The 17,730-nt window shown below is 39.5% G+C and overlaps 1 protein-coding gene across 2 annotated transcripts in view; it reads left to right on the forward strand.

Annotated features, from left to right (window-relative positions):
• The window catches only part of cntln (centlein, centrosomal protein), an 87,730-nt gene that overhangs the window by 34,466 nt on the left and 35,534 nt on the right, over positions 1 to 17,730 (forward strand). For both annotated transcript variants that reach the window (XM_041983866.1, XM_041983867.1), the window contains exons 13-16: positions 2,453 to 2,569; positions 12,770 to 12,870; positions 14,929 to 15,023; positions 15,881 to 16,410. In XM_041983866.1, coding sequence (XP_041839800.1) covers positions 2,453 to 2,569; positions 12,770 to 12,870; positions 14,929 to 15,023; positions 15,881 to 16,410 — 843 coding nt within the window. The remainder of the gene's footprint in view (positions 1 to 2,452; positions 2,570 to 12,769; positions 12,871 to 14,928; positions 15,024 to 15,880; positions 16,411 to 17,730) is intronic.

A 17,730-nucleotide genomic window follows, 5' to 3' on the forward strand; every position in this document is an offset into this window, starting at 1 on the left:
ATAATATAACAAAGACAATAACAGATAAATATTTACAGTATTTACAATATTTACAGGAGGTTAAGGCTCAGACTTCTGGTTCAGTGCAGAGTAAAGGAGTGTGATGGCCACAAGAAGGAAGGATTTCCTGTGGCTTTCCGTATTACTTATATACACCCATAGGTACATTTCTTTCTCACACCTGCTGTTCCAATAGTTTATATTACATTGAAACTAATTTAAAACATCTGTAAAAGTTAGTAACAATGTCTTTAAAAAAAACAAACCAAAAAGTTCAAGTTCATTTATATAGCACATTTTCTGCAACAGCAGTTGCCCAAAGTGCTGAACAATAGAACAACAAACACCACAACTGAAAATAAAACACTACACAATAAAACACTAAAAACCAATGAAAATTAAATGAAAAAAAAAATTTAAAAATGGCGACAGAGATTATCATCTGGCATTTCATTTCATTATCTTCCATCAGGGCTCATTTTGATTGAGATCTGTTCAGCGTGAAGGGCACAGTATTTGATTCATATAATTTTATTATTCAAAGCATCCACTGATACCTCATACCCTACAGATAAAAGCATTGTTATAACATTTGCAATGTTCTTTCCCTCTAAGTGGGCAAATGCTAACATGTTCTAGCAGCATAGCAGAGCTACTGAATGCAACTACTGAGTCAAGCATTTAGAATTGTATCATTTTCACGCTGCACAAAACACATTTACTTTCCCACTGTTTGGTTTTGTTTCTGTCTGACAATTGGTTGCTGCATGGCCAGCTGATGAGTAATATCAACAGCTGGGAGCAAATACCAGCCAATCACAAAGCAGACAAAGGATCCATTGGCTCATCAGTATTCAGTCAGTAAACAGTTGGCCAGTCCCATTGACACCTTCCTGCCATTCACCATTACTGTATCACCGAATTTTCTCAAAATGGCATGAAGGAGAGAGGAAAAAGCCAACTTCTTATTTATATTAGAGAAGGGAAAAAGTTTTTTAATCAGACTGGGGATGATGGGGGTGAGCAAATAAAATTAAAGGTTATTAAAGCATCCGTACTCTGATCAAAGTTGCGCCCATAAACAGATTCCCCCTGATTCAGAGCAATTAGCTGCAGCACCGTGGAAAAAGTTCTCTCTATCTCCTTCTGCTTAATAATGGAAACTAGGATACCATAGGGAAGCATGCACTGAGGCCAGAAGAAGATAGCTCTCTCCTGGCTCCATGTTTAACAGCTTTTAAGCCAACTGTAAACAAATTAAAATGTATAGAGTTTTACTGTGACTTATTAAAGCTTTATATACATTTCTTAAGGACTGCAGTTGATACACTAAATATCTAAAAATTACACAAAGAAAATGAAAACAGGGCTGCAGCTCCTACCATTTTAAATGTTCATTTTATAGCTCCTGAGATTGTTAATGTATGACAATCCTCAGTTTTTGCTTGTGGTAGTGTTTTATTCTCTGTACAGTGAGCGTATCCATGTTAACTCAGGAAACAAGCATGACCCCACACATGGTATATAAATGATAAACAGTCATTATCATACACCATGAAGTAGTCCAATGGCTTTATATTGCTCACAGTGACAGTTCTAATATTAAATGGAAACATTTGGCTTCCTCAGTAGCCTCAAACACCCAGGTAACCAGGGTTTAACCAGTATTAGTGTTGCATGGCAGTGTCCACATAGCCAATAATGACCTCAGGAAAAGGAGCCCTTAACAACAGTAGTGACCCTCACAATTAATTTCCACATCTCTTAAACATTGATTAAGTGAAAATGAGAAACTGTTGCAGGTGTGTGAGACAGGGAGACACATGGTACTCTCTCCTTATCAGCTACTTTTGCAATTTGTGGATTCTCACTAAATCCTGTTTTAGTTTTCAAATGAAAAGCTAATTGGAATTGAATGTGTTGGGCTACGGCTGATTGGTGAGTTGCATGTGTGCAGGGACTCAGTTGTGGACAGCAGGGATATGTATGTGTGTGTTCAATGGAAGCAGTAGCTACTGAGCACAAAGTGTCATTAAGTATTCATAAGTGAGGTGTAGACATTTGAATGACCTCGTTTGCAAGTGTGTTTTTGCCACTATTTATATTTGCATGGCACACAGGGAATGCTCCATTGCCCTGCCACACGGGCAGCGCCCTGGGCTTTAAACAAACATGCATACGTGTACATGATTTGCCACTGAAATGTCAAAGTCAAGGCTGCTCATTTGAATACTGCTAAATATGGCTGAATAACAAAAACAGAGTGAGAATAAGGGGCTTCGTTATCCCCATGTGAATTGGCCAAATGTAGCAAGGTGGTGTACAGTACCAACTAATTTCTGTTCTTATATATTTGCATTCCATGTGTATGTTTCAAGTGGAGTTGCTTATTTTCTGTCTGCCTTTGATTGCCTCTAAATTTACACTTTTGCATGTGTGTGTATGTGTCTAGGCCAGGTGGAAGGGTGCACCGTGCCGAACCATGGCAGCTACGGCAAGAGAACAGTGATGCTGTGTGGAACGAGCTGGGCTACTTGAGAAACCTCAACAGAAAACTCTCCATTGAAAAGTAAGCAACCTGAGATCAGATTTACCTGCCTGAAAAACAAATATGAGCTCTATATAATTTGTTGCAAGTGCAAATTTGTTTAAGACATTTTTTTCCTTCCTGTGTGTGTACGCACAAGCTGACTCACACCCCCAGTGTCCCTTCTAGTTAGTGGGTGTTAAAATTTGAGCTTGCCCTTCCCAGTTTCACAGCATCCGTCTAGTCCGCTACATCATTACCAGCCAGCAGGGGCAACGGCAAGATCATTAGACTCTGCTCATTTGTAAAACTGGCTTCCCAAAATACACACATAAACTTGCAGGAAGTGAAATCACATTATCAAAATCCCTAGCTGTGTCTTTGTGAAATAATTGCATTTTTAATAGAACATGTGTCAAACTGGGGTTCTGCTGTATTGCTAGCATTAGTATCAATAAGAGGCTTGATGTACTCAGAGTCTATAGGATGTTAAAGTACTGTCAGTTCACTAAACCTGTCTATGTTCACAATTAAGGCCTAAAACTTTGGTGTAAATAAATACATGGACAGCTCTAGCCATTCATGTAATTTGCATTCCCTTACCTCATTCCCTCCCTTTTCGCTTAATATATTTGTTACTTTGTCTTCACTCCTTGTCTGCCTTTCCGCTCATTTTTCTCTAGATGTAGTGTAACCTTTCTCTTGCTTGATTTCGAGAAGAATCCGTACCTGTACCACAAGCACTGACACTTTCTCTAATGCTACGCAAAGCGTGGCCTAAAGCTACAGTGTACCACTCCTCTATTTTCCCCTGCCTTAACCTCTCCTCACCTCTTTCCTACGCTATCCTGTTCCTCTGCATCCTCCTCTTCCCCTTTTCCTACTTGTCTTCCCAGTTGCCTCCCTACGGCCCTCTGTGATGCTGCAGTAGGTTGAGGCCAGAATTCTGGTACTTGCCCCCCTCCACTGCTTTCCCCTCTGCTCAACCCCCTGCCCTGTCCTCCTAATCCCAGCTGAGCTCATTATGATATAGCCCGGCTGCCTCTCTCCAAGCCTGAGCTGTCCGAACTAATTACAGGCTAGCAGCCTTAGTGCCGCCGATGCTGCCTGTTAAGGGATGTCCATCCGCCTGCTTGCCTGGCCCTGACTAGAACTGAGCAGAGGCAAGCACTTGATGGTCCAAGGGTGGAGCCTGTGGAGGTGAACAAACCACAGTGAACACACCATGTCCTTGGACCTGACCTGCAAGGAAAACCACAAGGGATGGAGAGTGGCTGGCTACCTTCCTAGCTGTGTAACTGGCCTGTCCGTTGGGGTTAGTGTTGATCCCCTTTATGTGCCCCCTGACCAGCTTCACCTCATTTCTTCCATTCTTGGTTCTGGAACCTGTCCTTACCCGGGTGGCTGGTGTAAACTTTGCTGCGATCTTTAAACTTGTGCCTTTGAAATCTCTCCATTCCAGGGTTTCATCCCTTCACTGCATACCCAAAGTTTTTCCATCTCTTTTCTACTCTTTGCTTTTGCTGTTTAAAAATTAGCTGCAGAGCACAGTCAGGGTTACTGTTAGGGTTTACTTTACTTAGCTGCACCACACAATTTCTGTGTAGCAGCAACTTAAAGTTCAAAAGAGTATATCCTATTGCAGGAAAGCTGGAGTCCCTATAAGGTTACTGATTGAAAACTCATGGGGCAAGCAGTTTAAAGCTTGTTTTTTCATTGACCGTTCTGTAATAACTGAGCTTGAGAAGGTTATGCTAGATAAGTGTTTGCAATGATCCACTAATGACTAATTAACTCTTGGCAGTTAAGAAATTCAGGGCTTTAAATTCATAGTGGCAGCCTTTAAAGGAGCGCCTCTCTTTAAACTCTCATTTTCTTTCCTCATTGTCGTAATATCATTCACAGATGATTCCTCTCACCTTCTCTGAAAACTGCACTTGTAATACACTGTCATGAAGCCCAGATGACCATTTCCCACAATGAATATTGCTGTGATAACTCCTGCACAGTGGGTCCTCACAGTGTTAGAAAAGTTATCAAACCCAGCTCTCTCTACCCCCTGATCTCTGCACCTGAATAAGAGATTGTAGAAGAAAGGGAAACAGGCCTGTTTTTTCAGCTCTCTTGGCTGATATGCAGACACTCTGTGGCTTGGTTTTATGACTTAAGGATGTCTTGGGCAAAAAATAGTTCTTTGACAACTTTTCACTTGAAGTGTTCAGCATGCATCTATGACATGAACTTCTAGCATAAAGATTTCTTTGGTAACATTATGAAAGTGGACTAGCTTGTGAGATGAGGTGTATAAATTAGTCAGCTGCTACACTTGAGATATGTGAAGACAAGAACTTAAGAGCTTCATGTTTAATGTTGAGCTAATCTCAGACTCAGATCATAGGCACATGGTAAAAATAAGGACTATAATGATACACCAAGAAAAATGAGAACACAGTTGCCCAGCTGTAGCTACACAATGAGTCTTTTGGAAGGCTGGCTACATGATTTTTATGACCTCATGTGCAAACTGATTGGGACTGATTGGCAGATGCATTTTTGTGTGTATATACATATAACCATAAGCGGGGATAGATCTGGATGCATGTGTTGTCAGTGTCCTCTCCCGCTTAGTTACATGTCAGGGCCTGGCAAACTCTTGCATAATGGTGAGAACGACAAAATTTATGTCACACATGCCTTGCCTCCAAGCAGACATGAAAACAGCCAGTTGCCTTTAAAGAGCACTTCTTTTTGGGCACAACTTGGCTTTCCCATCTCTGTTATGATGCAGGAGGCCTGTGTTAACAGATGTGTTTGATGAAAGATCTAGTAGTTTTGCAGCTGCAAAGGTTTTTTTTTTTTGTGACATGTGGAGCCGAGCATCAAACCATTCTTCAAACCTTAGTGTTAAAGTGTTAAAGTTGCTTATCCACGGGTGTTAAGAGGTGGCAGGCTGATTAAAGTATTGTCTGTATATAACTACTTACTTTAGAATAGCATTTTGTAATATTTTGTTTGCTTTTATGTAACAAAGAAAAGGAAAAGGAGGCTTCTTTACAAGAATATTTCTACGCATTATACTCTGAGAGAGTACAGTAGACTCTTCTGGGCATTAGTGGGGATGCTTCTGGGACTACAGTGTGCCTAACTTTGGAGTATATGGATTAGAAAGACAAAAACCAATTAAATTTCTCATGGATCCTCAGATGATTTTAGTTTTTGATCACAATAGGAAACCATTTTCTCTCTTTTTATGGTGTCACACTATCTTAATATATGCTGTAATGATGAACTGAGTGAGCGTGGCATCAGCAGCCAGCTACTATACAAGCTAAACATTTAACCTCTTGCAAATCTCTTTGCCTTTTAAAGGAAAAGACACAAACAAATAAACTAGTTGACACCAAGGATGATTTCTTTCTAGTTGTGGTACATTACTGGAAAGCAACTATGGACAGGGTGGGCTAGAAAAGTCGCAGTGGGATCATTTTATCTGCCTCATTATGCATCTGTCTGCGGCACTCCATGTCCATGCTTGTTAATTGTTGTTAAAGGTCTGTTGGTAAAAAGAGGCAGGGATTATTTAAGCTCTATAAACAACACATGCAGTGCACCCTCAGACTTAAGATGCTATACTCAGACGACATCAAAGCATAAATTAGATAGCGATTACTGGGGAAAAAGCCTTTGAGATCATTTGCACTGCTCCTCTGTAGAGTGTGACCATTATGGACGTGAACCTCCCCAGTAAGCGACGTTGACTCTAATTAAGTTTAATAAAGTTTGCCCTAATGTTCCTCATATTCCGCGCTTTCTTTTCTTTTCATCTTGATTCGCTAAAAGGTATTAGAAGTAATGAGAGTCTTTTGCCCTCTGGACCAGGACTTATTTGGAGGAGGGACATATTTTTACATGGAAACCCACACACACACATACATACAAACAGGATATTTCATGCATGTTTTTAATTTAGACAACTAAGGTTTTTCCCTCATTAATTATTTGGGAAATGTATTACCATGTTAAAAATAAAAAAATAAAAGAAACATATTTTCCTCTTAGCAAGTAATGATGATCTAAACTTCAGTATGTCATCAAATCTTGTGACTTCAAAGAGGTAGAATAGAACACAAAAAGATGCTGTCTGAAATACAATTCACACAGAGTAGAAAAGTTCATGTGATATTTCCTCTCAATTTTATATTGACGTTAATGAATGAAGTGCCCCTCTCTCTCTTTCTCATATACATATGGCAAAACATTATAATGTTTGATTTCTATTTTGGATACGTTACTGCATCATCATGCTGCTAAACTGTCAAAACAGTAGACAGTTGAGGCTCTATCTGCTTGTAGCTATAAGACAAATCCCCATTTACCTTTCATATCACTGGCCTATGGCTAAATAATCTTACTCCTAAAGACCCAAAATGCTGAAGACCCGCTGTTCGCCCCTGCTGCTGCACTTCCCTCAGCTACTATACATCACATGTGAATTCCAGAAGCCATCATTTCTGCTGACTACAGTGGCTTATCCACCCAAATCGTCCATGAATGAGCATCCTTGTAGCTTGAGTTTAACCTTGGGAGAATCCGCTCACACTCCCCGCAAAACAAAAATCCTTCCCCCATCACAAAATTGCCAGTGGCGTTTTTCACTCACTCACTCTACACTCCGCTTTTCTCCTGTCTCATTTTTATGTGAAAGCACGAAACACAGAGGAGGCTGGCACGTGAAAGCACAATAGCTGCAGAAGATGTGTTGTGCACCCTTGTGGATCAAGGCTAGCTATTTGGGTTCTAAACCGTGTTTGGTGCAGCCCAGGTAGAGACAAGGTCAAATGACACAGAGTAGATGGCTCAGGGCTGAAGTTGGAGTGCTGCATGAGACCAAAAATGTTTATTAAAAAAGGGCCAAAAGAGCGGCCTAAGACATAGAGTAACATTGAAGACTACATGATTACCAGATGCAGCCCCTGTCAGTTGCCTTTAGTTAGTGTCTTTGGCTTATGTGCCTGCCGAGTAATAACTTAGCACTTCACCTAAGGTTAAGAGAGACCTGAAAATTGTCCAGTCATCCTCATTTGATTTTTTTTAGACTTAAAAAACAAACAAAAAAAAAACAAAACCTGTTATGAGGCTTTAAAGATTCTATTCTCTTCTCTTCTGTGAAAATAGGGTATGCCAGGAAATCATGCCTCCATTTAGATTGAATTATAGTTAACAGAAAGGGGGTCTGGTATATGAAAGAAAAAAATATATATTTCAAGTGCTGTCAGCTATAACATCATGCAGATCTGAAACATAGCTTCAAGTAGATCAGATTTACCTACCAGATCAGCCGTACGTTGTTTTCTAAACCCCCCCTCCCCAAAAAAGCCACTTTTTTTCTATTCTATTCTATTCTATTCTATTCTATTCTATTCCATTCTATTCTACAGTCATTTAGCAGACTCTTTTCTCCAAAGCACTTACATCTGAGAATAAGAACAACACAAGCAAGAATACAAACAGGATGGGACATCATAATTAAGTGGTAGTCAGACTGCTGTGAGTCCAGTTGGACCCAAGTGCTGTCACATAGTGCTAGAGGTAGTGCTTTTTTCTTTCTCTACACTAGTTTTTCTAATGTTCTTAACCACAATCGCTGGAAACACTTGGCCACTGTTTGTCAAATGATATATTCACAAAATGTTTTGAGTCAAACAGCAAACTTCCTCCACTTCCAAAGAAAAAGAATCAAAACAGGAAATCAGAGCTTTCAGTTTTTTTGTTTTTTTGTCATCTACACAAAAAAGAGCAAGGAAGAAACTGAAAGATAGGATCATGAACAAAAGTTTAAATGATTCTCCATAACTGACAAACAATAATTTGTTGTAGCATCTTTTACATTGGTACAACATGGAACCCCTTCATATTAACACGGTGAATAATATAATTACATTTGCATGTGACTTTAAATCTAAATCAGCTGGAGCAAACAACATAACTATTAGTACAAACTGCTTTAAAATGCAAATGACCATTGGACCAAAGATGTTTGAATGTATATTATTTTACAATGGTTTTAAATAATTTTTCCTAAAATGACTATTGTGAATATAAAAAATGCCACCAAATTTTTATTAGAGTAAGAAGTGTGTTATTTAATAAGGGTGCAATAGTTCTCTATGGCAATGAAATCCAATCTCCTCGCTATCAGAGGGACAATGCTTATCCTTTGACAAAACCAAATGTTTTGCACATGAACTTTGGTTTACCATCAATACTATCAGCATCTGAAAAGGCATAAAAGAGAAACATGAGATGGAACTGGCTCTCTCTACATACTGCATATTTCAGCTCATTGGTCCCATTAACAGCCTGGACACATAAGGCAGTGCCGGTGCCTCATCGACCCGAGTTCATTTATGGAGAAAAATCTATAAAGATGCGACACATATCCATCTACTTCCTCACCCACCCCTGGAGGGAGTCGTTTGTGTATTGGTTTAAGCTTTGTACCAGGCGTCTGGACTGTGTGTGCTACTGTGTTAATTACTTTTGATATGGCAATGCTTTTCCCCACATGCAACTTTCTGGGAATTTCTATAAAATAAAACTATTAGCTGAATCTGTTCTCTAGGGTAACCATGTCCTCTTGCTGCCTGAATACTTGATACTATATACTACTACTACTACTACTACTACTACTACAACAACTAGATACTAATACTAGAATAGAGTGTAAAGGTAGGTCTTCAAAAGGAAGACCTACCTTTTGTAATGAGGTTAACTGAGAAAAGAATGCCACTACAGTAGCTGGAGCTTGATTCTGGTGTTTTTCTTAGACTCTGTGGAGCAGAGGGGAGGGAAGTTAGGTGTGTGTTTCAGGTGTGGTTGTCTCAGTGGACTTGTATGTATCCTCAGTAGACTACAGTTGGGGTCCTAATAATAACTTGAAAGTGCAAAGTCTAGAGCGTGGCTCCACATAATTAGCCTTTAGCAGGAATCAAACTAATTGCAGAGAGGTAATTGGGCACACTTTACAGCCTGTTTGTCTGTTAAGACACACACACAAACACACACATAAGCACAGCACGCTTTTCTACCTTGGTGTTTCATGTTGCTTGTCACTTTGATTTCCAGATGAGTTAAAAAGCATTTTAATTAGTTGATTTCCTTACCATGCCATGTTTTCTTTTGGGTCAGGAAGCCAGTGCATAAGAATCAAGTAAAATGTGCTCTCAGGTTGGAGATTTAAAGAAATTTAACAGAGCTTGTGTTTTGAAAGGTAAACCTTTCTAGACCCAAGACTTCATGTAAAGCCTGTGTTTTCTGGAAAATTTAAAACTTTCCACTAAGACCCTTTGTGTGTGTGTGTGTTTTTATATATATATATATATATATATATATATATATATATTTTCTGAACCGCTTAGTCCATTAAGGGTCGCGGGTAAGCTGGAGCCTATCCCAGCATTAACAGGTGAAAGGCAGGGTACACCCTGGACAGGTCACCAGTCCATCGCAGGGCCAACACATAGGGGACAAACAACCATTCACACACACACACTCACTCCTAGGGAGAATTTAAAGAGATCAATTAACCTTACATGCATGTCTTTGGACGGTGGGAGGGCAACATACACGGGGACAACATGCAAACTCCACACAGAAAGGCCACCGCCCTCAAGCAAACCTCCCCCCAGCCGAGATTTGAACCGGTGACCTTCTTGCTGTGAGCCGTGCAGCGCATTTTATACATATATATATATATATATTCATTCACAAGTTTTTAAATGCCTGAAATTTGCCTGTTTTTACTATATTGTATTAACAAAAAGAGCCAATGCTTACAAATATTTTGTGTTAACTGACCTTCCCTTGGGTAAACGTCAGATGTCCAATGGTCAGTAAATGCAGCATGTAATGTACTCCTGTATGTTGATCTAAATCATCTCTACCATGTTCTAGATCATAATGCAGAATTCATATATCATCGTCTCGCCAACCATCTCCATGGTGATATCTGTCACAAAACCACCAGATGTGACGACTAAAGTTAAACAGCCAACATTGATTATAAACTCTGATAAACTGATGATCTGGCTAAAAACATGTTTTTCCCTTTTATCATTGAAGTGTGTTTGTGCAGCAGTGATAAAAGTCGCACAGCAGCATCACCCAAAATGAACACCTGTTGATAAAATAAATCAGTGGCTGTTTGTTTTACAAGCTTTTCTTCACTTTTTTACATTAGATGATCACTTTAGTTGTAATAATCAGTTATTGCATTATTTTTGACAGCATATATATATATATATATATATATATATATATTAGTGCTGGGCAGCGATTAAAATTTTTTAATCGCGATTAATCGCATGACATGCTACGATTAATCGCAATTAATCGCATCGTTACGCGCAAAATGTCTCTTTCCTTTAAAAAAAGGCCTACAGCTATAAAAAGAAAATGCAGTAAGTTTTGGTTTACAAACACGACATCAGGGGTCTCCAACCTGCAACTCTGGAGCTGCAAGTGTCTCTCTGGACCTTCCACAATGTCTCTAAATACATGGCTAAAATATATTTTTTAAATCTATCTTTCTTGACATTAGGTTGGAAACCATGGACTTTTTTTCCTTTCTTTTGCATCATTTTCCACAAATATCTACATTCCTTAGCAGAAAGTCTGTCTGTCCTCTTTTTTTTTTAATAAAGGTTTTATGTTTTTCTTTATTTTAAAACCTTAAAAATGGAAATAAAAAATGTGGTTCTTCAAAAATCACAAACATCCTATGGTGGCTCTTCATTAAAAATATATATTAACTTGCCTTTTTGAAAAGTCTTGTAACATTTGCGTCTCTAAAGTAGTTTTATTTAGCTGGCTGAGGGAAAAAATGGCTCTTTGGATTGGAAAGGCTGCAGACCCCTGCACTAAACACAAAAACAGGTTTAGCAGCAATTTTCAGATAATATATTTCTTCATATATATTTATAAAATCAAATATTTATGACAAAGAAGGATGAAATGTTCAGGATTTACTAACTAAAAGGTAAAAAGTTAGCAGGATGAATTTAAAGCTGTGAAGCTGCTTCCTTCTAAACACAGAAGGAGCAATATGTGATGAATATCAGCATCAGGTGAACAGACAGAAAGCAGGATTATAATCTCACAGCTTCTAGATGGTGAGGAGAGAGAAATATTCACAATATGCACAATAACTTCCATCCATGCACCTTCAGTGCTTCATTATCCAGATTTCTGGCCTATAATTTCTCTAAACTTGAATTTTCAGCCTCCGCTACCGGGAGTTAAGGGGTTAACATCTCGTTCCGGGTGTAGCGTCAGGTCTGTAGATGTAACTATAATCATGTGTGGTATCCACAGAAAGTCCAGAATCTCGGCTACCAGCTCAATAAAACCATTTCTTTCACCAACAAACACAGTTAAGACAACAAATTATTTAAAGAGCAGCTACACAAAGTCCAAAAAATATGTAAACACAAATTATGTCTCCCCGTGTCCACCCCACGGCATGAACACGAACAAACGACTTCTCTACTGAAAGCTCTTATCTCACAGATTCCACAGCTGGAAGTTTCATCTCGCTATGACCAAGATTCACTGAACCAGAGGTAGAAGAAGACCCGATTTATGCTGCACGCTTGTAAAAGTCTTGCATAAATTAAAACCACATTTATTAAAAAAAAAATAATAAAAACGTTTGCTGTCCAAAAATTACGATGTTCTGTCCATCTGCATGTATTTTGACAAAGAGAAATGTCGGTTCTTTTTTTCTTCTTCCTGTCCCAGACAGAAAACATCTCTTTATTTTAATAAACCCGCTCTCTCCCGATCACGTCAGACACACCGCTGCAGCAGGGAAGGGAGACATGGACGCCATGTTTCTATCATCAAAGCCAGCAGCCAGCAAAAAAAAAAAAAAAAAAAAAATTAATGCGCGATTAAAAAAATTAACGGCGTTAATTAAGCATTGCATTAATTAAGCATTGCGTTAACGCGCGATTAACGCGTTAACATGCCCAGCACTAATATATATTATATATATATACATATATATATATATATATATATAATATATAGTTGGTGGGTCTTAACTGTGATGATTGCTTATGTTGCATCAGACCTTAAAGATGGAAGTATGCATCAGGTGTGCAGGGGTTCGTGGTGTTGATGTGAGATTTAACTTGATATAAAGGTGAAGTGAAGAAATGTTTACTATGAGTTTGTTTGCAGAGCTGGTTTGGAAGAGGAGCTGGATATGCTGCGAGTCCAGGCTTCTATGGATCGGGCCACAGTAAAGGAGCTCCACATGTGTCTCAGTAATGAACACCAAGGTGAACTCTTTATACTTTATGTTTGTTTATTCTTGTTATGTTTATGTTGGGGTTTGTAGGAAAGGGTGGCTTAAAAATATCTAACCAAGTGACCATGATTCTTTAAAACCACGGTTTACTCTTGTTTCACCTGTAGTGGTGGAAAAATATGCCTGATCTACACAGAAACACCTTTAATCTATGCTATCTCCTCTGGGATATGGGTATTAATGAGCAGAATTAATAATACTATTCTCAGTGGAATTAACACAACAACTCAATTAAGTCTTGATCAACTCCTTGCAAATTGATGGGGAGATCAAATAGTGTCCTACTTGTCTGCATACATCATTCTCAAATGCACATCACTTTGAATCCCACCTGTGACATTGTCAGGTTCCGACCATTTTAACCAGTGGGCTTAATTAAAGCAGTTCAATAACAGATTTTTTTCTAGATCACTTTCCTTTTCTTTACAACCACCAATAGTGTGTGTTGGAGGTACAAGCATGTTCGAAAGGATTTCACTAATTAGAATACAGGATTCTGTCATACTGAGGGTCTTGTTAGGAATACCAGGAAATAAGCTCTCTCAAAAGGATGTAGTTATATATATATATATATATATATATATATTTCATATTCCTAAAGTGTAAGTTATTTACACTTTAAATATTTACTATATTAGAATTTTCACTAAAATTTATATCTGAGCGGAAAGCAAAATCAACTCAATTAAATTGTCAGTGGCCACATCATTTATTCCCACGGAACCCTTGTGACCTGATTCAAAGGATGTAGGGTTTTAGAGCTCACACCAAGATCACGCTAACGAAAGACAGCAGATGAAAGGAACGGGGCCTTTGAGCTGCTTCCTATGAGGAGGCATGGGAGGGACGTTAATGTATGCGGCAGTGCCAGAACCTCCTTCAACAGTGGGTGACTAGGGAGCCACCACGTCTTCTTATCAAGGTATTGCTGAGGTGCCAACTCCCATGCCACTAGAGCTAGAGCCTGATAATTGTCTCTCAACCTGGTTATGTACCCAGTGAACACAGCAGCCCTCCTGTCCTATTTGGTGCTTTGTGTGATTGAATGTGACATGTTAGGAAGACAAAAGGGCAGGCTAATTCAATGTAACAAACTTTTCTGGGCAAAACGTCAATGCAAAGCAAGGGAGCAGCAGCTCTTTACAACATTAAACCTCTCTCCTTCTACATTCTCTTTATGTGGCCTCTTTTTTTGTTCCCCACATCAGTGTCCACAAAGTCAACTGACCTTAAGGTCCTGAATATTTGATGTTTCCAGCCTCACTACAAATTATTTTAGTCGTCTTGTTGTGAAAGTTTAACAGGAGAGAATGAAAGGCAGAAAGTTTTATATTGTTTTGTGTTGCCTTGTGCATATAGGTGAGCAAAGTAGGTCCTAGTACTTTATTAGGCAGATACTGTCAAACAGTGACAACAAAGCTTGCATGATTATGAATGTTTGATCATTAAATTCCTGATTATTTGGAGTCTTGCATGAACTTAATTATTACAAAGACTAAATCATAGTTTGACAATGCTATTATTGAAGTTCTCTGAATAAAGCAGCATATTTGTCAACAGAGATTACAAATCCTTTGGGAAAACACAGTGGACTACAAAGCAGTGCAGCCTGGGGCTATGTGTTCACCAGGGATTCAAGCACTTCTCTGGGTTTGTTGAAGATCCCGGGAGGGAGGTTCCACATAGTATGCATTACTACTGTGTGCACTTGAAGGCTGTTTTGCTGTTTTCATTCAGACTATGAAATAAAGCACCTTGTTTTTCATTAATCAGGAATAAAAATGATCATATTCGATATGATTTTTCCAAACAGGGTGAGTTTTTGTGGTGAACATTTCAAACCCAGATGAAAACTGCGTTTGTGATATGATTGACAAAAGAAGGAAAAAAAGAATATGTACCTCAGAAAAGAAATTAGACCTTACTAATGTTAATTGATTTAATGTACCCTTTTATTATTATTCTATTGATCGAGCAACCTGAATTTGACACCATGTGTCACAATAACAAGCTTTGTTCCTCTTTGCAGAATTGCTTCACAGAATGGCAGAGGAGCACCAGGTCAAAAGCAGCACTCTGAAAAAACCTCTTTCTTCAGGCCAAATGGAACAGTCATTTAAAAAGGTACAGTGCTTTACCATTGTTAAGTCTTTTGTATCATTGCCAATAAAAGTAAGCCAACAGAGCCATCTCCAGCTCTTTCAAGGATAATTTAACAGTCCTTTCCCTTTTTGTGGTTATTTCCAAGTGAAGTATTGGCTAGAAAGTAACTTGTTCCTTTTATTGTTACCAAAAAGGAAAAAAATGCCACAAACAGTACATGTGTTTTCCAGAAATGGACGTTTATTCTAAATTTTATACCAACGCTATTCAAAGTTTGCACTTATTTTATATACACTTTATATACACACTGCTTCCATTAGTTTTGCCTTCATGACAGAGAATCATCAAGACTAGAGATAGCCATCTAATTTAATTTGAAAGATACCAGGCTTCACCAGCAGGCAGAGTAAGAACCAAATAAAGGGGAAAATTGCCTGGAGGCACAAACCCAGCAGGCAGCCCCTGTTCTCTTAAACAGTTTCCAGTGAAGATCTAACAAAAAGACTTAAGTGCTCCTGGTTGCTGTCTAGTTAAAGAAGATCAGGGTAAGAGGGTGCCATTTGGATGTCTATAACCTTTCTTGCCCCCCTATCTAGAGCATATAAACTGTAATTACACACTTAGGAGAAATGTCAGCAGAGAGTGAAAACAATGTGTGTATGCTGTGTCAAAAGTTGAAGTAGGAACTGGCTTTAACTCACAATTTTTCAGGAATGCAAAGCAAGGTAAATCAGATGTGACATGTTGACATTTTCACTAGCTATCTAAGAGCAGTGTTATCAGGACTTTGATTACTAGTGATAAAAACAACAGAAACGGATGGTGAGGGGAAAAACCACTATTTTGTACCACTGAAGCCCTATACTTGATTGTTGCAGATTGAACATCTGGAGTGGAGGATGATGTCCCTGGAGGAGCAGAAAGAGAGGCTTAGAGAAGAGAAAGAACAGTTACTTGGGGCCAACGAAGAATTAGCCCACAAATACCACAGACTCCAAGCCTCCATGGATCATCTGAGAATGCAGGAATCTGTCCGAGAAGAGGCAGCCCGTGTCCAGGCCCTCACCCAGGAGGAACAACATGGTGGTGTGATCATGGCTCTAGAAGCCCAGCTGGCCACTTCTCAAAAAGAGATTACCAAGCTTCATCATCAGTTGCTGAAGCTTAGACAGGAACTGGGGATTGTCAGAGCAGCCAGGGATTTCTATAGGAATCGTGCAGCAGGACCAACGAGGCCAGCTGGGACTGCTAACAACATTAGCAACAAGGTCAAATTCAAGACGAGCAGGCACCAAAGTCTTCTACGTCAGGCCAGCCAACGAATAGTCAGCCCCAATCAAGCCATCAGCTGGCAAGGCCGCAGCCCTAGTCCCACAAAGGACGAGTGGGAGGACATGAGCCTAGATGGGTAATGATACACATCCACCCGCACAGACACACTTATTCTCTGTTCCTCCCCCCTCATTATTTTTAGTCCGCTAGAATGGAGAGGATGGGGCTGGCTGAATTGTGGGGGGCACGCAGCATCGAGGGGACAACGTGCATATGCAAAGTGTAAGCAAATGGGTGATTGAATTTCATTGTCTGTCTAGTTGGTATTCAGGAGCCAAAAGAAGAATGTGAGCAAGAATGATAGAGAGGAGGGGGAATTTACTGTCAGATCCTTTTGAAATATCCTGGGACGCCTTGCTTGGAGCTTATTGACTGAAATTTGCATGCAAAATTAGCCACCTCTCTACACAAAGTTGAACTGATGCCAGAAAAGCCCAGGGATAAGGGGGCCGCCAAAGCCTTGATACCTTCCAGTGATGCCATTTTCATGCACTAGTCATGCTAACCCGAAATTGACAGTTCGGCAGTTTGATTTAATTTACTGGTTCTTTGCATATTTACTAACCCCCCCTTGACAGCGCTAAGGATCCCACTGCAAGGACCCCCCACTCAAATACACACACAGCCATATATGGTTGGAAGCTTACCCCACCTTGTGTCTACTTATGTTGGTTATCCTGTGGCATGTCAATTCACAAATGCATGTGTGTGTGTGCTGTCTTTTCCTCCAGCCACCCCTTAAACACCTCCCAACACACACATGCATATCTTTTCCATCCCACACTCCTCTCCTCCTTAATTTGGTTAGATAAATTTTGAATGACCCGACTCGGATCAGTACCAGATGTCTACAAGCTGTTTAACACCCTCCAAATTAAGAACCATCGCTAGTAATTATTTCATGTATGTTTTATGCAAAAAAACCACTGAGCCAACATCTATTGAGTGATGGTTGGTGGATTTCAAACACTCACTGATATTTATTCCCCTTTTTCTTTCTCACCCTACATGCTGTTCTCTATCTGTTCTTTTTAGCTCAGTCCTGCTTACTCACCATCTCTTCACCAACTAATTCATCACGCTGTAATCCACCCCAGCCCTATCCACATGAGATCATTTAACGGGGACTGGGTGCAGCTATGCCCTGCTTTCCTAATGCCTCTCTTTGTCGCTAATAAGCAGCAGTGTAATAAATGCTTTACCTGAGAGGAGGATCTAAGTAGATTTGTGAAGAAGCGGTCTAAGCGGAGATGTTGTCTTATTTAACACACCTGTCAACTGATTTACTACTGTAAAGCCTGTCGTGTTTTTATCTAGCAAAAGCCCTCTTTATAAATATATCTGCCTCTGTGCTCCCAGACAAACTTCTTTTTTTCTTCTTCTTCTTCTTGTCACG

Source organism: Melanotaenia boesemani, chromosome 4, assembly GCF_017639745.1.
Source record: "Melanotaenia boesemani isolate fMelBoe1 chromosome 4, fMelBoe1.pri, whole genome shotgun sequence".
In the NCBI taxonomy this organism is placed as follows: domain Eukaryota; kingdom Metazoa; phylum Chordata; class Actinopteri; order Atheriniformes; family Melanotaeniidae; genus Melanotaenia; species Melanotaenia boesemani.